A 24,379-nucleotide genomic window follows, 5' to 3' on the forward strand; every position below is an offset into this window, starting at 1 on the left:
CTCCGTGCGTGATCTATAATAATAATCTTCTTCGTGTTGATATTTACTGCTGTGTTGCTGACAATTACCTGAAAGAGAAGTTGGGGTGCTTCACTGGGCTGGAAAAAGTTTAGCTAAATCAGAAAGCAGGTCTAATTAAGCAAGTTTGTTCTATATCTATAAAAGGCTGAGTTGACTCGCACATGTGCGATACATATAAAGCTCTCACTGGCGCCAATCGCACGTGTGTGTTTTGATCTGTCATTGTCGATTGTGAATTTGGTTGACACTTTTTTATTATAGAAAGGGCGAATAGCGATATTAAAATATTTCTTCTAATTAATTTCCTTTTAATGTGCACGAATTCGTGCACCGGGCCACTAGTTGTACAATATATGTGGGAGATACTGTACCTCCCAAAGCACATCAGCTATTTTACATGACATGTGAAGCAATACAGAAGCACAGCACAGAATAAAAATAACAAGAGCTGCCATCTATGGAATGATTACTATGTAGAATACACTATACTAAGCACTTTACATTTTTATAGTATATCCTAATAATTATTTTACATTAGAAAAATGAGACTCAGATTTAGTAAAATGATTTAAGGAGTATAAACAAACCTTGAAATCTAGACCAAATATTCTCCTTTACTTAAAAATGTCAGAGCTTTATCCGGTTTTGCTCAGTGGTTAGAGTGTTGGCCCGCAGACTGAAGGGCTGCAGGTTTGATTCCCATCAAGGGTATTTCCTTAGTTGTGGCTCCATCCCTGGTTTTGGTGGGGGCATGTGTGGGAGGCAACAATCTCTCTCACATTAACGTTTCTCTTTCGCCCCCTTCCTTTCACTCTCTGAAAAAAATCAATGGAAAAAAATATCCTTGAATGAGGATTAACAACAACAAAAAACAGAGATAGAAAATTGAAAAGTTGATTTATTATGGATGATATAGAATTATTAATCAGGACTGTCTTTTAATCAATTGACACAATTTGGGGTATGGAAGCTAACAGAGCATTTGGCTGTTGTGGTTAGATGTGCCTGGCTGAAATTACAGGGGAAAATACTGATCTGTGCTAGCCAGGTCAAAATCAAATAATATATTTTAAGGCAATGACATTCTACTGGTAGTACATGGCACTGCTATACTACTATATTGCAGTGATAAGTAAGAGACTATGAAATAAAGATGGATGACTAATTCCAAAGTACAGTTGTATTTCTGTTACATATCAGAGGTTGTTAGGAGTTAACTCATTTTCCTTGATTAGAAGATAAATTAATTTCACCCCACTAAACGTGGAAGAAAATGTATTACCCAATTAGATATAGATGTAGTAGGTCAGGAAGTATGATAGCAATACAGGAATAAAGTCTTTATAGCATTGGAACCACTTTACTCTGTCCTTAGAAAGAATCAACGAAAAAAAATGTTTAGGGGGCACTTCAAGTTATCCTTAAGTGGTCTCAATAAAATATAATTCAGTTAGGGAATTAGCATTGTTATAGCTTTGGCCATTGGGAGCTTTTTCAATTGGCTCCTGTGTTCCTTTGACATCTGTGTGTGTTTAAGCATTTCCTTACTTTCTGGCACTACTAAATGTTCCAGTTTCATCTAACATATTTTCATCTTATCATTTCTCCAAGGAGCTTTGATTCCTTTTGTCGAAGAACTAGAGGTCCAGTGCATGAATTTGTGCACAGGTGGGGTCCAGCCGGCCTGCCCCAATGGGAGCCAATCGGGGGAGGGGCTGCAGAGGTTGGGAGGGGCCGATCGGGACCCGGATTCGGCGGGTTGGCCGCCGCAGTGCGCACCATAGTGACTGGTCGTTCTGTCATTCTGGTCACTTGGCTTTTATATATATAGACTAGAGGCCTGATGCATGAAATTAATGAAAGAGTAGGCCTTCCTTCTCCCAGCTGCTGGCACTGGCTTCCCTCAGGCACCCGGACTTCCTTCCGGCAGCTGGCAGGCACCCGGGACCCAGGCTTTTCGCTCTGGCTGCCGGCAGGCCCCGGGACCCAGGCTTCCTTCGGCCCCAGCTTTGTCCAGAAGGACGTCTGGAATCACATCTGGAATGATGTCTGGTCTAATTAGCATATTATGCTTTTATTATTATAGATGGTATTAGAAACCAAGATCTGGGTACAAAATGTGCTATTTCTACATTAAGTCTTCCAAGCCATGAACACAGAATATCTTTACATTTAATTAGATCTTTATTTCCTACATCAGTTTTGTAGTTTCCCTCATATAGATCCTGTATATGTTTCTTTTTATACCTAAGTATTAGATTTATACCTAAGTATTTCTATTCGAGGTCTAATTTTTTTTTTTTTTTAATTTTGAGTTCCAAATGTTCATTGATAGTAAATAGGAAATCAATTGACTTTTGTATAGTAACTTTGTATCCTGTGACCTTACTATAACCACTAATTAGTCCCATAAGGATTTTTTGTTGTTGACTTGGGAGAGTTTTTTTTACAAAGACAATCATGTCATTTGAGAATAGTTTTACTTCTTTTTATTTCCTTTTCTTGTCTCAATGCACTAGCTTGGACTTCAAGTATGATATTGGACATGATATTGGGTATATTTGTGTACTTGTTATACTACATATTCTTTTCTGAGTTCTGTCACTTCAAATCTTTTCTCCAAATCACTTTGACTTTTTAGGTTTATGCTGTTCTTTCCATATTCTATCATTTAAAAATTTTCTCATTTTAAAATATTGGGTTATACTTTTCATCTATTTTTCTGCTTCATTTTTATTACAACTTTTAATAGGATTAAACTATGATCTTACTTTGTGGTATACTTTTAGGCTAAATAAGTTATTCTGTACTTTTAAGAGAGAGGAGTGAGTAGAGTATCTTTTCTAGTTAATGGTTCTAGAGCTTCCTTTCTGGTGTTTTCTTATTTAAGTTCTTCCTCCTCTTCTCTCCCACGTTTATCTAGACCTGTTTTAATTTTTTTCTTTGCCTTTATTGTGTCTTTTCTAGTTAATGGTTCTAATCTAGAGCTTCCTTTCTGGTGTTTTCTTATTTGAGTTCTTCCTCCTCTTCTCTCCCACGTTTATCTAGACCTGTTTTAATTTTTTTCTTTGCCTTTATTGTCTATATCCTGATTAATTTTATTTCTCCTCCTAGAAGTTCCTCCTTAGTGTTGGGCTTTGTCCAAGAAGGGAGCTCAGGTTTAAGTTTTGAGAGTTCATAGTCCCCATACCCGCACATACACACCCTTCAGCACTTTCAGAGTTTCCTGCTCATCCCTTTGTACTCCCCCTGAAATTACAATCTGCCAGTTTTGCTGATTTCACATTGGTCCCCTTGCTTTCAGTGAATACCTGTTGGCAGTTTGTGGTCCTCCCATTCTTATAGCCTTCAGATGCTATGTTGTCTTTCTACTGTTTCCTCCTGACAGATGTTGATACTGAATTGACTTGTTCCCAGCCACTCATATGCTGAACTTTATAAGAAATCTTTTTCACTTCATTTTGTAGCTATGATCTGAGCATGCTGATATTAGTGTTCTTTGTTTATCACACATGCTCTACCTGTTTCTATGAGGAGATTCAGACTACACTGCCTCTGTAGTCACCTTCCTAGAGTCTTCAATATTACTTGGGAGGGATGTGAATAAGGAATTGGAAAAAAAAACTCCACCATTTTAAACCTTTCCTATAGCTTTGAAATCAATTAAAATTCAAGTTGAAATGATAGGTTGTTCCTGCTTTTACATAACTTTCAAGACATTTTTAAAAATTAGTTTATATTTGGTTTTCCTAACTAGAAATTAATGTACAGTTGTCCCTTAGGGGCTTGGTTCCAGGATGTCCCCCCACCCAGATAGTGAAATCCAAGGGCACTCAAGTCCCTTATATAAAACTAGAGGCCTAATGCATGAAATTCATTCATGGGTAGGATCTCTAGGCCTGGCCAGCAATCAAGGCCCATCTGTGTGGCGACTGGCGGGGTGAACAGAGGGCCCCTGCTGGCACCCGCCTTGGCCGGCCTGGTGCCGCCCACTTGCCAGCCCCACCCCCTGCTGCCACTGGTCACCTCCCTCTGCAGGAGGTGACAGGACGATTGGGGGCGGTGCCTGCCGCTTGCCGGCTGGCTCTGGCCCCTGTGGGGTGACCGGCGGGGCGATTGGGGGCAGGTCCTGCATTGAGCGTCTGCCCCCTAGTGGTCAGTGTGCATCATAGCGACCGGTTGTTCCTCTAGGCCTGGCCAGCAATCAAGGCCCATCTGTGTGGCGACTGGCGGGGTGAACAGAGGGCCCCTGCTGGCACCCGCACCTTGAAAGGAACTATGGGCCACGAGGCTGCATTGGGCACAGGGGTGGGTCTCGGCCCATCCTCCATGCCCCACCCGGCCTCATCCGCCGCGGCCCTTGGTCCCATCTGCCGGCAGCCCTGCTCTCACCGCTGTCACTGCCACGCACTGATGGCGCCAGCCCAACTTGCACCCACTGACAGCACGGAGTGATTGGGGCCAGCACTGGGTGCCGGCAGCAGGTGCGAGTGGCAGCTCCGGCAGAGGGTGTGAGTGGGGCCGGCGCTGGCAGCAGGTGTGAGCAGGGCCAGGGCTGGAAGTGGGTGCAAATGCCCGGTGGGACCGTGGCGCACAGGAGCAAAGAATTTTCAGTAACCACCAGAGGCGTGCCCCGATGACAGCGACCAGCACCCCGCCTTGATCTGGCGCCCCGCTCAACTGCTCCACCATCCCACTGCAGCCAATGCCCGCCACGTTCCACGCTCTGCCGCTTGCTGCCGATGCCCGCCATGTTCCGCACAAGCCCCGATGATCAGTGCACATCATAGCAACTGGTTGTTCAGTTGCTCTGCCGTTTAGTCTATTTGCATATTAGGGTTTTATATATATAGACTAGAGGCCCGGTGCATGGGATTCGTGCACTGATGGGGGGGCGTGGCCTACGGGGATCGGCCCACTGTGGGAGCACCGCTCATCTTGGTCTGCCAAGGAGCTGTGGACCCACCCTCTGAGCAGCTGCTCCCTGGTCCAGCATCTTCTGTGGAGCCGGAGCATTTGCCTCTCCAGGGGACCTGGTCAGGGCTGGGCCCAGGGACAATAGCACTGAGAGGCGGTGGAGTAGGCCTCAGTCCTGCGGCAGCCACGAACCCGCCTCCCAGCCTCCGAGGTCAGCTCTGTGAGCCCAGCAGCAGCACAGTGCGGCCTGCGGGGAGACTGGAGGCGGCGGCAGGGAGCGAGGAGGAGCCTGGGGCGAGGAGGCAATGATAGCAGCCCTGCCCACTGGCCCAGGGTTTGCAGTGGGAGCAGCTGCTCATCCCGGTCAGCTGAGTGGCAACTCCCACTGTGGTAGCACACTGACCACCAGGGAGCAACTCCTGTTGAGCATCTGCCCTCTGGTGGTCAGTGCACGTCATAGTAACTGGTTGAGCAGTCATTCTGGTCGTTCCTCTGTTCAGTTGCTGGGCTTTTATTATACAGGATATAAAAAGCTAATATGCTAAGTGTCCTTCCCACTGTCTGACTGGTCACTATGATGTGCACTGACCACCAGGGGGCACACGCTCAATGCAGAAGCTGCCATGATGCACACAGAGAAATGGCACTGTGGACCTGGCACCGACAAAGCAACACTTGGCTTCCCCAAGTGGGACACAGGCTCTGCCACCACCCCAGAGTGAAAGCCAACCAAATCACAGCCGATGCTGCCATGGCACAAAATTCGGCCCACAGTCCAGCCCAGCCCAGCCCGCAAACAGTGGTTATGGGTGCCGGGTAATGATGTCATGTTTTTGTTGACATTCAGAAGCCAAAATTGTCAACAGAATATGTCTGAAGACCAACTATTGCCACAACATACCTCTGAAGCCAGAAGCCAGCATCCTCAACAGAATGTATCTGAAGACCAACTATTGGCGCAACGTACCTCTGATGCTGAAAGAAAGCGATGTCATCAACAGAATATATCTGAAGAACAGTCATCGACAAGTGCTACCAATACTGGTAGGAACTGCCTTCATAGTGAAAATGAGGTAAATGAGGATGCAGTTATCGAACACAGTTGTGGTGGAATGACTGTTACATGTCAATGTTGCCTATCCCTAAATTTCTCTGATGAAAAACCATCTGATGAAAAATTTATTCGATGTTGTAGCAAAGGCAAAGTTTGTCCAAATGATATAAATTTTCCAGAATACCTGGCATATTTAAAAATATTAATGATAAACAAAGATTTTGACAGTAAAAATTTCATGGAAAATATTTGTTATATCATGTTGTTATTGCTTTTTATTAATCAATTTACATATTATTTTCATGTACATTTTACTAATTTTCTTTCATCTCTGACACTTCTATTATAAAGGGTGAATAGCAATATTAAAATATTTCTTCTAATTAATTTCCTTTCAATGTGCACAAATTTGTTCACCTGACCACTAGTAATATATAGGATGAGATACTATTTGCATATAATCAATGCACAACCTCCTGTATACTTTATACTGTATAATCATCTCTAGATTACTTGTGATATCTAATACAATGTAAACACTGTGTAAATAGTTGTTATACGGTATTGTTAGGGAATAATCACACACAAAAATAATCTGTATATGTTCAGTAGAGCACAACCATTGTAGTCTTACCTACACACAGGATGGAGCAAAAGCAGGTTTCCAGTTGTTCATATGAAAAATAATAATTAATAAGTAATGAGAATAAACTATTTCCTGTACTCACAACTGTAAACCTACTTTTGCCCCACCCTATAGTACACATCAGCAACAATGTAACTTTTAAAAATATATATATTTTCGCCGAAACCGGTTTGGCGTCAGCTTGCGGACTGAAAGGTCCCAGGTTCGATTCTGGTCAAGGGCATGTACCTGGGTTGCGGGCACATCCCCAGTAGGAGATGTGCAGGAGGCAGCTGATCAATGTTTCTCTCTCATCGATGTTTCTAACTCTCTATCTCTCTCCCTTCCTCTCTGTAAAAAATCAATAAAATATATTTTAAAAAAAAAAGAGAAATCCTTGATTTTTAAAAAGTATTTTTAAATTGATTTATAAAATAAAATAAAAATATATATATTTTTGATGCTTGGTTGGTTGAACATGTGAATGTCATACCTGCAGATCTGGAGGGCTGACTGTCCTCACAAGTGTGCTCTGTTCCTATACCTCCCCACTCTCAACTTGCTGCAGAGTACTCTCAAACGTAATGGGATATCAGAATTAGGCCTAAAATAATGACATTTGTGATTGATTGCCCAATATTTCTCAGGCCAAACATTTGGAGGAGCTCATAACTGTATTTACTACTATGTTTCTGTGTCCTAAAATTCTGGTTCTCTCTGTAGCTCCCTTCTCACTCTACAATATACAGTCCAAGTTAACAAACTGGCAACCGATCGTCTGAATGTGGTTCCCAGACATGTTTTGTTTAGCCTGCTCAGTATTTTTTTTAAATCACTGACAACACTTAAAAACCAAGTTTTACATAAAGATTCAGATTTCTGGCTGCGATTAAAAAATTGAGATCTGATGTCACTAGGCCCACATTTCTACTTGGAACTTGTACCCTAATTAAACAGAGAATGTGCTCTCCTGTTTGTGACACTGTTCTCCCAGATAGTTTTTCTCCCTTCTTACCTTCTAGTCCTCATAACCATTATAGGTTTGTAACCATGGACTAACATCTCTTTGATATGAATCTCTTATGTTGGCTTAAACTACCAACTATGTGATTTCGAAATCTGTTTCAACTTAGACGTCCTTTAGACTCACAGAACCCATAGTCAAAACCAAACTATTTTTTGCAAAACCTATTTTTCTTCCACTACTCTCTAAATGATCCAGTTAGCACAATTACATCCTACAGTTGTCCAGATTATAAAAATCCTCAGAGCTCTTCTTCCTTCCTCATCCTACTCAAAACTTTTCAGTCATGTGCCAAACTATGACATGTCTTTGCTTTCACTGTTCCCAGTATTTTAAATACCTTTCTTTTTTTTATCTCGAAAACCCCTACTTACTTTCCAAGATGGAGCAAACTTACTCAACTTCTGAAACTATGTCTCTTGGTTCTAGGTGCGTTCAGTTGCTCCTTTCCATGTACAAGCATCTCACGTTTGTTATATGGTATTTACTTGCTGCTGGTTCTCCAACTAGACTAGGGATTCCTTAAGGATACCAACCATGATTGAGTTATCTTTGTATCAAAACCAAGACAAAAACTATGGAACTCAAAAAATGTGTCAAACATGAATTTTACAAATTAATAAATGTGAAATTATTTTATGTTACTTTTTTTCTTTTTTTTGCTGGTACTTTTTTGGTGTTTGCTTAGGATTGATACTACAATCACTTCAAATTTTGCACCATGACTATAAAGTTAAAAGAAAACTTATTGACTCCACGATGACGGTTTTTAAAGTAACTTAAGTTTTAAAAAAAAAATATCTAAGGGTGCCAACTATTAATTATGAAAAAAATATATAATTCTTCATAACACAGATCCCCAAGGAACAACTGAACAGCTGTTAAAAGATCTGGCACATCACCATGCCAGCCTGCGTTTAATGACCTACATGTGAAGCGCTACATATCCAATTACTAATCCTCCCTCAGCTACTCTTTGCCCTGATATGGAGGCAGCTGAAAAAAGATGCCCTACTAACAAATCAAAAATGGATCCAATGCTCAATTACGAGATCTTTTAGATTTGAGATGAGGAATAAACAGAGTGACCCACAACAGTGCTACAGCTGACATGTTTTTCAAGAAATATTTGAGAGTTTAAAGCAAGGGAAGTCATTTTTGTGATTAAATTTAGATACATTTCAATTATAGAAAACTCAAATTCTGAATTTAATTTTTATTCACTGAAACCTTTAAACATGTTCAGATACGTTTTCAAATATCAAGAATAATGTACTTCCGCCCCGCCGATGTGGCTCAGTGGTTGAGCATCACCCAGGAACCGGGAGGTCATGCTTTGACTCCAGGCCAGGGCACATGCCCAGGTTGTGGGCTTGGGCTCCAGCAGGGGACGTGCAGGAGACAGCCGATCCACGATTCTCTCTCATCATTGATGTTTCTAGCTCTCTTTTCCTCTCCCTTCCTCTCTGAATTCAATAAAAAAATATATTTTTAAAAAGAAAAGTGTACTTCAGAATTGTTTTCATATTGATAGCAGTCTTCTATTTCTTTCAAACTTGATTCGTATCTTTAAATTCTGCAATAATCACTTGTTAAAAGTAGGAGCAAAAAAAAAAAACTAAGCAGAAAACAACAATCTACTGGCTTATGTTTCAGTTCTCTCTCAGTTGACTTGGTCTATATATAGCAAAAAGATTACATAAGGTCAAGTATTATAAACAATGAAATGTCACCTGATGTTTTGCAAAACACCATAGGAAAAAGAACTCAAGGAATGAATGGAGAGTAAGATCTCCAACTGTAAGCAAGAAAAACGGCTTGAACATTCTAGCTTAAACGCACCTTATTGGGAATTTGACTTTTAAAATTTGATTTCCCATTTGAATTGTGTAAAAGATATGATACTGATAACCGTCTTCTGTATGAATTATAACAAATTTAGGCAAGAGATGCTTTCCTCTCATCTCCAACACAGAAGAATGAAGAGCCCTTCGTAATAACTGAGTCACTGTTTCGTGTTTTTAATTTTCAAGAGCAGGAATGTCTCAAGCCCCCCTGCCCCATCATCCCCACAGTAACATATGAATGAATACATGCCCGTAGGGACACACGTGCTTTTGAATGGAAAAAAACACCTCACTGTAACGACCTCCCACTCCAAAACCCGAACTCCTGACCCCGCCCCACGTGAACCCCCATCTCCACCCCACCCCGCCCGGTTTCCCCGGCTGCGGGTCCGGAGTTGGCGCAGTTACATGACGTCAGGCGTCGCCGCCGAAGCCGCCTACGTGCAGCTGCCATCCCTGCCTCTGGGAGTTGAAGTTTCCGAAGGAGGCCTCGTGAGGGTACCAAGACCACTCCAGAAGGGCTTTCTGCGCGTGCTCTCAGGTTCCCCGGAAACCCCTCGGCTCGGTAAGTCCCCGGGAGCTGAGGCTCGCGCCCGCCTACCCTTCGGTTCCTCCGGCCACAAAAAGGGCGCTCAGCCAAAGCCGCCCTCGGTTAGCAACGAGGGCTTCCGGGAAAGAGGGAAGCGGGCCTGTGGGCGTGGCAGCCGGGACCCCGGTCCCGAAGGAAGTGACGTCAGGTAGCGCGCGTCCCCCCCCCCGGGGCTCTCCAAGAAGCTCCCTGATTGGGTGGTTTCAACTGAGTCCCGCCTCTGGCGTGCGTCGGCCGGCGCGTGGCCTGGCGGAGCGAGGCACCGCCCTCCGCGGTGGGTCTCCTGCTGTGGACAACTATCTGGGGGTCGGGATCCAGTCCCTAGTTTGCGAAGAGTGTGAGTGTCCGGAGAACGAAGGGAGGGGAAGCCTGCAGCCGGAAGGGCCGGGCAACTAGCTGTGGTTTTGCCCCTGGTGCCCAGAGACCGTGGGCAAGTCGCTGTACCTCGTGAACCCTCATCTCGTTTCTCCAGCGAGAGGCCGACCTGGCAGAGCTCTGCGTTTAGGGACCCCGTGCAAGTGGCTGCAGGTGCTTTTAGGCCCCATCGTGGGGAGCTCAGGGCGGTTTTAAGAAGATCGAGGTGTTACTTGATTACACGGAAATATTATTTTAAGTGTTAGAATTCGGGCATATTTGTAAAGATAGCGGAGAGCAACCGATGGTTTTCTCACTTTTTGTTTTTTAAATCTCCCTCTCTCCCCATCCCGGCCCAAGATCCGAGCGCGTTTGTTATGCAGACGTGGGCGGCGCGGTTTAAAAAGGCCATTCCTTCCCTCTCCCCGTCAGGTCAGTTGATGCCATTCTGCAGCTATTTCAGCGTTTGTTGGGATCCTTCTGGAAGGGAGTCTGTCATAATTTATGAAGACTTTACTAGTATTTTAGCCCAATCAATAAAATCCATGAAAGTTTTTTGTTTTCTTTAACTTTTCTTGGGCCATTCACTCCCCCCCCCATGTGTTCTTCCTGCCGAAATATGTATTAAGAAGTGGAAATAAAAGAAATAATGAAACACTTTATTATGTATTCATCCCACATCAAATAGCCTTAGTCATATTTATACCGTTCTTAGCTTTATAAGACCACAACCTATTTCTGTGACTAAATTAACCATTTTTTTTTTAAAAAAATTCTATGCTAAACAGAATTTCACACAAATGTTTCTATAATTGCTACAGAATCCCGTTCTGAAATATTTGCGGCACAGGGTTGGATGAATGAATATGTACTGCATGTGAAGCAGGAATGCAAAGCTCTGCCACGGAGCTTATAAACTGGACAAAACCGAAATAGGAAAGCAGGCATACCTGGTAAACATCGCACATGTATTTTGCTTGATATGTAATCTGAACAAGCTAGTGCATAGGAACTGCTTGTTGCAGGTACAGAGAGTGGGAAATGGCACGTGTCCTTGTATGTACAGTGTGCTGTAAACAATAACACGGAGGATCGCCAGCTAACGTTTTTGTTGTATCTAGCTTATTCAGATCTTTAGGAAAATTCACTTTCTGCAGTGCATTTTCTTAATTGGGAAGAGCTTTAGAAATGGTAATGATGTTGACTAGTGTGTGATCTTGCTATGTGTTGGACAGGGTGTTTAAAAATGTTGCTATGCAGTGATGGGCCAAGTTACATTTAACGCAAACTTCTTAGATGGGAAAGGCAAAAGGCTCCCCCTGGTGTACCTGAGCTGTAAAATGTTGCTATAAAATTGCTTTTTAAAATTTTCATATTATAGAGCCAATCAACACTTGCAGTTCTTTAATATAATAGAGAACTATAGCAAAAAACTATGCCAATGGTAACAGAAATAGTCTCTCTTAAAATATTGTTTCATGAAGAGAGTAATTTGTTTCCTGTGAATTTTAATTGTGCTTTTAAGTTTGCATGTTTAGCTTAATGGACAGGTTTAACTTATGCTTTCTCCATCCTATGTTGTTTTGGATACATGCCTTACTGACTTTAATGTAGTATCTATGGAAAGGAAGTAAAACAAAAGTGATCCTGGGGATCACAGTATTTATTTTAAAAATTTCTCCTAATGTTGTCAGGCTTATTGAGTTTCCTCTGTCTCTCTGTTCTTAAATTGAATCCTTACTTTATTTTCCAGCTTTTTAAAAATTATTAATGAATACACTCAAGGTTATACATTTATCTCTACCTTTTTGCTTCCATTTCTCATTCTATAATCCATGTCTTTTAACAGCTCTGAGATATATATATGTCTATCTATATCTGTATCTATATCTATCTATCTATCTATCTATCTATATATCTATATATCTCATTCTATATATCTGTCTGAATTCTCAGTCAGATGGTCAGGATGTCTTCTAATCCATCAGTTACCTCTTGGGCTACAGGTAATCTGGAGTTTATCTCACTTGTTGAAATTTTTATATCTTCACTCGCTGGTTTCCAAATGGGTTCTTTTTCATGTATTCTTATTTCATGTATTCTTTTGTGCCAGCTTGTGTGTCCCAATTTCCTGTTTTGTGTTTATGGTTCTTACTCCTTATAGTCTCTGAAAGATTCCAACCACTTATTTTAAAGTCATTTTCATATCACCCTATTATTTCCAGTTTATATGGAATGAATTTATCTCCTGATTGTTGCTTTTGTTGTTTCTATTTTTACCTTTTCTTTTTGTAATTTTGCATGGAGTTAGCATCTCCTCTCTGCAAACCAACCGTCTGGTACTGACCTTGCGGTCGCTCCCACTCCTGGCCCCGGTTCAGTGCTTCGGCCCACAGTAGACTTTGTATAGGTGACTCAGAATTCTAATCATGTGGTGTCATAAGTTCATACATTGCCTCAGGGGCTTGGCCCCGAGGCTGTTTCCGCTTCCTTCAAGTTTCCCTCAAGTTCTCAGCTTCTAAAAGCAAGTCTGATTTTACCCATTTTCAGCCTTTTTCATGAGGAAGCCCCACCTCCCACAATAGGTTAAGGGTTCATCTTAAACGGTCTCCCATCTCTCCCACCTTCTGTCTTGGGTTATTATAATTCTCCCTACTTTAAATCTAGGGAAACTTCCAATTGCCTTTGCACAGCAGACCCAACAGAAACTGTTCTAGATCTTGTTTGGTTCTTGTTTTGGCTATACCTTTTTTGTTTTTCCCTTTGTATCTTTTATTTAGTATTGTCATGTATTTCAAGTCAGGGTGCCTTAAAACATGAACTTTTGGCTATCTTCTCTAGGAAGTCTGTCCTAATTTTTTTATTTGGTAGCATATGAATGAAGCTGTTTTTCCTCCTTTCAGTGACACAAATCTCAGAGCCCTCCAACAGCAGGGTTGAAGCGGCATAGCTCTTTTACATTTTCTGAAAATCCTTATTTTCTAAATAACATTTTGGATTCCTGGAAAATAGAGTTAGATCTGTGTTTGACTCAACCCTATTACTTCATTTATCTATTCATTCAACAAGTGTTTTGAGGACCCACTTTGTGCTAAATTTGTTCTAGCTGCCTTGTTTCTTAGGAATTTATTTAGTTTTGCAATTTGGGGCAAGCTATTTAACCTCAACTGTGCTTTCTTTATAAAGTAGGCATAACACTTGTCTACCTCATAGGGTTGGTTTTAAGGATTAAATTAGATACTTTTTAAATTAAGCACTGTAAGAATTGTTTGCTCTTACTGTTTTCATTATTTTAAAAAATCCTTTGTAATAATACCATAGTCACTCATTTATTTATTTCACCAATATATAATAAACAGCTTAGTGCCAGGCACCATGTTAGTATTGGCAATATAATGTGAGGCAAAAGTAGACATCATCCCTACCCATATGGAGTTTTCCGTGTAGAATCAAACTTGAGTTGTCATATCTAGCAGGTGTGCCTGTAAACTAAGGATACGGTTTGGTTAGTGGTTTAAGGAAAACTTGTGAACTCTTACTTGGATTACTAGATGATTCTTTTTCCTTTTTAGTAATTTTGTGACCTAGTAAAATACCAGGGTTTTTGCTGTAGCTCCCAAAGCACAGCTTAAAATTTCTTATCTCGCAGTCAAAATTTGGTAAACTTTCCAAGTTTGCTTAGCTATCCCTGTATGTCCTGTTATAACATTGTACTTTTAAAGAAAGCAAGAACCATATAACAAAACTACTGCTCAAATTATGTTCTGCAAAGGTTTTGTCCTTTCATTTTCTGAGTTGTGTGGATTTTTCTTTTAGATGTTACCTTCTCTGCACAGACTTCTTAGCTATTTCTATAAGTAGAAGAAGTCATATAATTTTCTTTAAGGTCGTTAGAACATTTGCAAGCTTCATGCTTAGTCTTTGGTAGGGATAAATAATAAATACATTTTTAAGCTTTGGTGTTAAAAATCTGTTAAAGAAAAATCTCAGTATTTTTAGCTTTTTTCCCCTAATGTGAAGGGAAGTTCAGTTCTGGGTAATAGACATAAAGATTTGGGTGGCTAAATCTAAATGAAGATGTTTGAGATGGCCCTAAGTATTCTACAGCTGATTTCAGAATCAACTTAAATATTTTGTTTCTTAGCCATGACTAAAGTGGAATATTTACAATTACATATTGATAATGAAATATATGGAGGTGGGGCAACCAGATTTGTTTTCCGCACTATCCAAACTACACAGATCTATAGCATATCTTTTGTCAAAAACTAATTATGAGTGTATATCTCCAGTCCTAGTTAGGGTGTGTGCGGGAGGCAGCCAGTTGATGTGTCTCACATTGATGTTTCTCTCTCTTTTCCTCACCCCCTCCCTCCGTTTCACTCTTTAAAATTCACTGGGAAAATATCCTCGGATGAGGATTAACAAAAGATATTTTTTAAGTGCTTAATATTTTTATATTATAAAACAACTAGAAGCCCGGTGCACAAAAATTTGTGCAAATATTTTTTAAGTGGTTAATATTTTTATATTATAAAACAATATATTCTCATTTTAGAAAATGCAGAATATCATGGGTAAGAATCATTTTTGTGTGTATGCTTTTTAAAACAAAATTGGATAAAATGTATATATTTCTTGTTTTGATTTTCTTATCTAACATAACCATTTTTCTTTATCACTAAATAATTTTGGGAAACATTATTTTTACTGGCCATTTAGTATTCCAAGCCCCTGTCATGGATAAGTTATAATTTATTTAATCCCTTTTGCTGACATTCAAGTAGTTTTTAATTTTTCATTGTTGAAAATAACACTGTAGTATATACAAACCACTGTTTTGATTTCCGTGGTTTCCATTACCTGTGATCAACCAGCCTAAAAATATTAAATGGAAAATTCCAGAATTAAACAATTCGTAAGTTTGAAATTTCACAGTTCTGAGTAGTGTGATGAAATCTAAGGCCATCTCGCTCCATCCCACCCGGGATGTGAATCATCCCTTTGTCCAACGTATTTGCTGTATACTCTGCCCAACCATTAGTCACTTAACCATCTCAGTTATCAGAGAGAGAAACCATACTTACATAACTTTTATTATGCTACATTATAAAATTTTTCTATTGTTAATCTCATTATATAAAATTTTTAAAATGCTAATATTTATAATATAAACATACTTATAAATTAATTTTAATATTTTTACTATGATTATAATTATAAATTAAACTATTATATGTTTGTTTAGGAAAAAACATAGTATATAAAGGGTTCAGTATTATCCACCTTTTTGGGCATCCACTGGGGATCTTAGAATGTATCCACTGAAGATAAGAGGGGACTACTGCATACCCTTTTGCATTTTGTGTATATTTCTGATTCATTTACAGGAATTTATTCTAAGGAAGTAAATTACTGAGTGAAGTGTATTAGTATTTTAAAGCTCTTGAAACATAAATCTGTGTTGCCTTCTGGAAAAATTGTGCCATGAAAGCACCCCATTTCATTACATGGTCTTTGTCAGTAAATAACATTTAATTGTATAAATTTTTATTTTAAAAAAAATCCTTGGGTGAGGACATGTTTATTGATTTTTAGAGAGCGAGGAAGAGATAGATAGATAGATAGATAGATAGATTGATAGATAATAGATGATAGATGAGAGAGAGAGAGAGAGAGAGAGACATTGATTGGTTGCCTCTTGTACACTCTGACTGGGATAGAACCCACAACCTAGGTGCCTAGGTATGTGCCCTAACCGGAATGGAACCTGCAGCCTTTGGGTGTACGGAACAATGCTCCAACCAACTGAGCCATCCAGCCAGGGCTAAATTTTTATTTTTATTCATTTCTCAAGTGGTTTAATTTTAATCACATCTATTGGTTATTTGGTGTTTACTTTTCTGTGTGTGAATCATCTATGTCAAAATTGCTTTTCAATTTTTCAGAGGCATCAAATAATGTCATCTGAAATGGTGCCAGCAATTATTGAGACTTCTAATGTTGAAAGAAAGCAAGACTTAAGTGAAGATCAAGAGGAAAGTCAGAAGCCAAGATTAGATGAAGAGTTTGAACCAATATCTAAACGACAAATGAAAAAGCTAATAAAACAGAAACAATGGGAAGAACAACGAGAACTCCGCAAGTATGTTTCAAAATGCATTCTCCCCTATTCAAAAATATGGAATGTTGGGCCTTTCATGGTCATTTGACACATTAAAAGTAATTGTGTTAATTAAAATTGGGACTATGCATATTGTTAGCTAACACTGTCAATTGGCTGTTAAAACTATGTTTTGAATTTCTCTTTAGCAGTGTTTATGAATTTACACTGCACACTTTTTCTCATCCAAAATCTATTGTGAGTAGCAGCACAATTTCTGAAATAACCAACTTAGGAAGGGGATATAATTAGCATCCATGTCCTAGATATGGAACAAAAATAACCTCCTCAGAAAGATCAAATTTAGGCCTAACATTGATTTTTCTAGAAGAACTATTGCAGATTTTGAGAACAGTTAGGTTGAAGCTGTCATTAAACAGGGGTGGGCAAAAGTAGGCTTATAGTTGTGAGTATACGGAACAGTTTATTCTTGTATTACTATTTGTTGTGTTTTTTTGTATTGCAGTAGTAAACCTACTTTTGCCCACCCCTGTATAATGCCAAAAGTTACTGAGAGAAAATAAACTATAGTTGATGCAGATTAGAGAAAAAAAATATATGAGATTTTTTTTCACTAACAATTTTACTTTGCCTTTTTTCTACACCATATAAATGTTGCTTAAAAATCATATAGGGGAAGAATGATACAAGTGAAACATATCACAGCTCTCAAATTAAGTATTTGTAAAGTTTTCTTATAATATGATACCAATAATAAATGAGTTTATTAGTAGTATAGTAAGGATTTGTGTAAAAAGCATTATACTGTTTTTACAAACCCATTTTCTTCCTTTCTAAAATTTTTAGATGGACTGTGTAAAATTGCTGATATCTGACCAATTTTGGTCCACAAAAGTGGCAGTTTCATATGGTTTAGCCTGCTGATGTAAAAAAGTAATGTTTCTTTATCTATTTAGAGGAGTCTTGTATGTGAATCTATAAATAACACCAAAAAGTTATTTCAATACTGATTTTAGACAAAAGAGGAAGGAAAAACGCAAGAGAAAACAATTGGAGCGGCAGTGTCAACTGGAATCAAACTCAGATGGAAATGATAGAAAACGTATTCGAAGAGATGTTGTTCACAGCACACTTCGCCTTATCATTGACTGTAGTTTTGACAGCTTGATGGTATTAAAGGTATGAATCATTGTCAGAAAAACCCTGTAGGTAAACTAGGCTGAGTAATTCTTACTTTAATTTGTTATATCGCTTTGATATAAATTTATGTACTAAAATGCATCTTAAATCAAGTTTTCCAAGCTCTGTGACCCCTAAATTAAAAGAGCTAATAAATTCCTCTTATGTATATGTGTGTGTGTTGACAGGAGAGACAAACACCATGATTAGATTATAAAACTCAGTAACTGCATATTGATCATAAAGATCTGTGAGTGGTTTTCTTTGTCCTGATCACAATTAAGAAAATAAGAAGTATGATTGTCTTAATAGAATTATTTCTTATTTAATAGTTTGAGAAGCCTGGTTATTTAAACAATGCTAGTGAAGAGAAGATACTTTAATTACTTTCCAAGCCATTGGTAAGTTATAAAAATAGTAATAGTATGGCTGTAAGAGAATTTAAGTAGAGTAAATTTTTTCATGAACTAGCATTTTAAGTAGATGCAGAATATGAAATAATAGTTCACTTGCAGAGTGTTGACTTATAGTAATTTTGTTAGTTATGTAAGGAAATTGAATGGAAATTATCAGAAAGGACTTCTATTTCAAAAGAAAAAAATGTACCTGTCTAGTTATTTCTTCTGCTTATTCTGTTCCACTAAGATTGTGGAATGGCCATAGGTGATTTTGAAAACGATGCTTTAAAAATTGTACTCTTTTTTAGGACATTAAGAAACTTCATAAGCAGATTCAACGATGTTATGCAGAAAATCGACGAGCACTGCATCCTGTGCAGGTATGTTTGAGAGATTTAAAACAGACTCCAATTTCCTTTCTTATATTTCCCTTGGGAAATGGCATAGATAATCCTGCCGGCCTTTACAAGAGTCTTACAGATAATCCTTCTTCGAGAACAAAATGCCTATTTGAAACATGTTTTCTACAAAGATAAAGTAAAATATTTTAAACAGTTTTTCACATATTTCGTTCTCAGACACACTGCCCAGTTATCATCAGTCTGGTCCACACTGACCTGCTCATTTCTGTGTAGTTGAACATCTTCACTGAAGGATATACACATATTTTCATACTAGTTTCTTAGCTCTCATTCCTTCTGTTCTGGAGAGTAGGGGGAACTGATGTGTGCTGTGTTACCTGTTGGTAGGTTTATTCTACTTAAAAGATTCTGAGTCACTGATAATTTTGAAAAGTACTTTCTTAGCTAGAGTGAGGGAGTGCTTTGTGAGACTAGCTGCCTGCTGTCAAGAGGTGCCTGCTGTTTGAAATCTCGGTGACCTAAAATTAATACTGGCTCACTAAGGTTGAGAACTAGAAATTCTTAATAAATGTTTGGTTAGATATTTTCTTCTTATCAAGTGATAGTAATTTTATATTTTTACATTTTATATTCTTCACATCTTTGCTTAGAGTTGAAATAGTGTCAGGTTTTAGAATCAAAGAATTACGGAGACTTGGGACTGGTAAAAAATAACAGTGGTGGCAAAAGAAAGGGAAAGGAAACTTGACATGGGAGTGGGGAGTTTGTAGGAAAGTATCATTAAGGGAAAGGCTGATTATGGGTGCTTGGAAAAATGGGATGAAAATGTAGATGCCATAAGGAAGTTGTGGTAGAAATGACACAAAACATGTCATTTCTACCACAAATTTATTCTTGTATGTTTAAAGCATGCCACAAATTTATTTTTTTCTAGAATGAAAATATATTGTGTTTCATTGACAATCAGATTAATATATGAGAGAAATAAAATATTGCACTTTAATAGTCATTTGCTCTCTCTTCCCTTGCTGATGACTCTATCAGTTTTACTTGACAAGCCATGGAGGCCAGTTGAAAAAGAACATGGATGAAAATGACAAAGGATGGGTCAACTGGAAGGTAACTACAGTAGATTAACTCTCCCATAATTTCAAGTAGTTTTAAGCTTAAAGGTCTACATTTTTTACCCAAATTCTACATAATGTTAATAAATACAGGAGTCACTGTACCTAAGTTTAAGGGAATAAGGGAAGCTAAAAAGACTGCGATGTCTGTTTGTACTTGCTCCCATTAAATCTCACTTCTATTTTGCCCCCAACTTTAAAACATATTTTTAAGAAGGAAAAATTTTAAAGGCGTTTATTCAATCTCTACCTAGCAAACTGGCGTTGCATTATTTGTAAGAGTGAAGTCACTCTAAAATTTGAAAATATACTTGCACTGTTGCTTCTAAATCTGTGCTCTCCCATGTCCACATGGCTATTGAATTCTTGAAATGTGACTGGTCTAAATTGAGTTGTGCTATAAATGTGAAGTATATATTGGATTTCAAAGATTTAGTGCCTATCCCCCCAAAAAGAATGTAAAATATCTCCTTGAAATTTTAAAAAAGATTATATGTCGAAATGATAACATTTTGGGTATATTATGTTGAATGCAATGTATTAGTAAAATTAATTTCACTTATTTCTTTTCACTTTTTTTAATGTGGCCACAGGTAGATTTAAAATTACATATGTGGCTCACATTTTTTATAGGACTAAACCATTCTCAGTCATTTGCAAAAATGACTAATAGATTGGCTTTAGTACCAATTCATGAGGAATCCTATTCAGAGAAGTACTGGGTTATTCTTGTATTTTTTTTCCTTTCTCAAAGCCAGTTCTCACCATGACAAACTTTTCCTCTTACACTCTCTAATCCCATAATGACTGCATTTATTTTATTAATAGCCTATAGTGTAAACATTTTTAAAGGCTTTTTAAAGTTTTAAGTACAATATGTTTACCAAGTTTTATTATCTGTCCTATTTTCCTGAGAAATAATGTAATCAGTTAGAGAAGGCATACTTTCAGTTATTTTGTGGCTTGTTAAATTTATTGTTTATACCACCAGCTTTCCAGAAAAACATAAGTTCATCGTTCTTTAATTTCAAGTCCCTCTTGGGGCGCAGATTAACTATAGGACCCAAATTTATAATAAAACATTTTTAGAAAGGTGATTGCTTATTAATCAACTAGAGGCCTGGTGCACGAAATTGGTGCACTTGGGGGTAGGGAGGCCCCTCAGCCCAGCCTGTGCCCTCTCGCAGTCCAGGAGCCCTCGGGGGATGTCTGACTGATGGCTTAGGCCTGCTCCCCATGGTCCTAAGCCAGCAGTCGGACATCCTTAGTGCTGCCATGGAGGCGGGAGGGCTCCAGGGTGTGTCTGGCCCATCTCTCTCAGTCCCGATCGGCTGGACCCCAGCAGCAAGCTAACCTACCATTTGGAGCGTCTGCTCCCTGGTGGTCAGTACACATCATAGCGACTGCTTGACTGCCCCCTGGTGGTCAGTGCACATCATAGCGAGCAGTTGAGTGGCCTTAGCATATCATTAGCATATTACTCTTTGATTGGTTGAATGGATGACCGGACACTTAGCGTATTAGGCTTTTATTATATAGGATAGGTTATACATTTTAGGTGAGACAAGTTCTGCTTCATTTTTTATTTCCTTAAAGGTTGAATGTCTGGTTGAATGTCATCTGAATCTGATGATATATTTTCTTTTATGCTATCAATATAATTTGCAAAATTCTGACTGCCAACTGGTGTTCAGTTTTGTACCTCTGATCTAACAGTTTTGATGAAGATGATTTTATAGGTGTATCGTTGTAGAAACGGATTCATGGACTTTATTAAATCTACAAGCACTTTCTTTTGATGATTTGTATAGACAGAGAAGAAATAATTGGAGAAAACCAGGAAATAATGTGAGCAAATATGTGACAAAATGCTTTTGTTTTGTTGGAGCAGAGATAAACTTAGAAAGGGTAGGTTAGTGCCACATTCAGGAAAGAGTTACTAAGGAATTTCAGTTTTATCTTATAGATGAAAATAAAACATGAAAAGTAGTGTTTTTAGAAAATGAGTCTACCGTTAGTGTGTGGAAGTAAATTGGAGGGATCTGAGGCTAAAGACAGGAAAATAGCATCAGGAGGCCACTTAAATAATTGAGGTGTGAGGTGACAAGGAATTTAAGTAGTAGGTTATAAATGATGCATTGCAGCATTCTTTCAGAATTCTTTTCATATGATTTACTTCCTTTCAAATTGATTATTAGCCAATTTTCACAAAATCCTATTAATCACATCTGTCCCCATGTGTCTTAAAGGATATCCACATTAAACCAGAACACTATATTGAATTCATAAAGAAAGAAGATCTGATTTATCTTACATCAGATTCACCTAATGTACTGAAGGAATTAGATGAATCAAAGGCTTATGTGATTGGAGGATTAGTAGATCACAACCATCAAAAGGTACTAAGTTTTTATTTTCGCTTTTGCTTGTACTTAAAATTGATATATCAATTTTCTTAATACTAACAATAATACTTTTTGATAGGAGCAATAATACTGGTGATAGCTGATCTCTACTGAGTGCCAGCTATATTTCAATCACCTTTTTGGCTAAGCAAAACATTTCACATACAAGATTGGGCAAATGTAGGTTTATAGTTGTTCATATGGAAAATAATACACTAATTAATAAATAATAATATAAGAATAAACTCTGTGTTTCACATACTCACAACTATAAACCTACTTTTGCCCCCCCTGTACATTACTATGATTAATCCTCACTTATAAACCAGTGAGGTCAGTGCTGATATTCTCTGCATTTTAAAGCTGAGGAAATGGAAGCCTAAAGAAAATAAGTCTAAAATGAATAGTAGTAGGTAGTAAAGCAGATATTTGAAACCTGATAAATTGTTCTGGAGCCCAGATGCTCAAACAATATGCTGTATTGATAGAAGATGCTGCTATTAATCAATTTCTAGGCCACTGGTAAAATTTATAACAAAACTGATCATTTTTATTTTAAATACGTGATTTTCATGGGATGTGTTTTCTGTTCTCTTTTATTTCTACTTTTGTCTCTTTCCACCTCCTCATCCTCATTTGAATGAAAAATTACAGAAGTACACTTTCTAAGAGAAAATATCATTTTGTACTTTGCCAGCTACTTAGCAACATGCTAAATTCAACCCAACTAAAGAAAAAGCATGTTTACTAAGTGTCTGAGGAAATACTGTCATCAGAATAATACAAATTCAGTATTCTTATGTAGCACCACTGTGCAGTAGAACTTTTTCTAATGTTGGAAATACTTATATCATTCTGTCCAGTGTGGTAGTCCTGTGGCTATTGAACACATGAAATGTGTATAGTATAATTGAGAACAGAATATTTTAAAATTGTAACAATTTAAACTTAAATAGTCACATGTGGCTCTTATTGGACAGTGCATCTCTATAGCATCAGAGGGAATTTTATCAGAATGACCTTTAGCCTTTTTGTTGTTTTCTTAGTGGAAATATTCTATTTTGTTACTTATATAAAACCAAATTTTTATCTTTCATGTTGTATGTGTTTTTGAACTAAAACAATTTTGTTTTCAAAAGCATCTGCCTCAATCATTATTATTTGTCCCTAAAACATGCAATCTACTGGTTGAGAAATTTAGTTCTTCCTTCTCTGTACTATCTTTTGGCTATTTCAGTTCTGGTTAGACCTAGGCTTTAAGGATTTTAATTTTGAGAAGAAAGAAAATTCATATTCAATATTCTTTTAATTGACAGAAGGGAAAAATTAAATTTATAGGCAATTAAAAATTTTTTTCAATTCAGCTTTTTATAGAATTTGTTTTGGTTATTTGTGCCTCCTAGTGTTATGTAATTGAAACATAATTTTATCTGTATGTCTTTTGTATTCATGGAAAGAGTGATGGTGCTTCTCTAGGAGTTCTGATTGAGTATTTTAAACTCTAAGAGAAAGGTGGGATGGAACGGTGAAAAGGTATTTGAATCAGGAGGCATAAGGCAAGTTTTTCCTATGGTTCTGCCACTTAGGAGCTTTGTGGCAGAGCAAGGAACATGTCTTTGGTTTCCTCACTTGTAAATTGGTTAAAACAAAAGGCCTAAACATTCCGACTATCCTTATTGTCAAGAGAATATTTCCAAATTAGCAGTCAAACACAGACATACACACACTCACTTCAGATAATGTTCTCTGAACTAAAGTCTTTCTTAAAAATTATTAATTTGTTGTAGACTTTAAAGTAATTTAATGTTCTAGTCCAAGTTATAGTGTCTTTGTTTTAGGGACTCACATATAAACAAGCATCAGATCATGGAATTGATCATGCACAGCTACCCCTTGGAAATTTTGTGAAGATGAATAGTAGAAAAGTTTTGGCAATTAATCATGGTAAGCTATAAGGAGATAAAGTGAAAATGTACCTGAGTGAACATTGTGAAAATATAAAATATACACCTTGCTAGAAACAAAATTATAAAAGGTAATGATTTATAATTTGTTTGAATATAGAAATAATACATGCATATTTTATAAAATTTTGAAAATACAGAAAAACATAAAAATAAATAACCTATAATTTCACTACCCAGAGATACTTGGTATTAACTTTTTGGTGTGTTTACTTCCAGTTCCTTCCCTATGCATATATAATACTATTTATAACATAATTGGATTCTTACTCCATTACATAAAATATTGTAAATCTGGGTGTTTTCCCTCATTTATAGTTATACCAGAGGCCTGGTGCACGAAATTCGTGCACGGGGTGTGTGTGTGTGTGTGTGTGTGTGTGTGTGTGTGT

At 38.0% G+C, this 24,379-nt stretch overlaps 1 protein-coding gene and 1 long non-coding RNA gene across 12 annotated transcripts in view; one reads left to right on the forward strand and one right to left on the reverse strand.

Annotated features, from left to right (window-relative positions):
* Window positions 1-30: 30 nt before the first annotated feature.
* Window positions 31-10,189, reverse strand: LOC102244262. The gene is made up of 4 exons (XR_313059.2): window positions 10,090-10,189; window positions 5,840-5,913; window positions 609-836; window positions 31-68 (listed from the first exon to the last, which is right to left on the reverse strand). It is a non-coding gene; the product is annotated as an uncharacterized LOC102244262 (long non-coding RNA).
* TRMT10A (tRNA methyltransferase 10A) overlaps window positions 9,869-24,379 on the forward strand; it is a 17,373-nt gene continuing 2,862 nt past the window's right edge. The window contains exons 1-8 of one of the 11 annotated variants that reach the window (XM_005857234.2): window positions 9,869-10,053; window positions 11,253-11,384; window positions 16,380-16,576; window positions 17,551-17,734; window positions 18,441-18,512; window positions 19,539-19,613; window positions 21,868-22,017; window positions 23,862-23,967. In XM_005857234.2, the coding sequence (XP_005857296.1) occupies window positions 16,392-16,576; window positions 17,551-17,734; window positions 18,441-18,512; window positions 19,539-19,613; window positions 21,868-22,017; window positions 23,862-23,967 (772 nt within the window). In that variant the 5' untranslated portion in view covers window positions 9,869-10,053; window positions 11,253-11,384; window positions 16,380-16,391. The other 10 variants (XM_005857233.2, XM_014543129.1, XM_005857235.2 and 7 more) reach the window with 10 other exon arrangements.

The sequence above is a fragment of the Myotis brandtii genome, unplaced genomic scaffold, assembly GCF_000412655.1.
Source record: "Myotis brandtii unplaced genomic scaffold, ASM41265v1 scaffold1087, whole genome shotgun sequence".
In the NCBI taxonomy this organism is placed as follows: domain Eukaryota; kingdom Metazoa; phylum Chordata; class Mammalia; order Chiroptera; family Vespertilionidae; genus Myotis; species Myotis brandtii.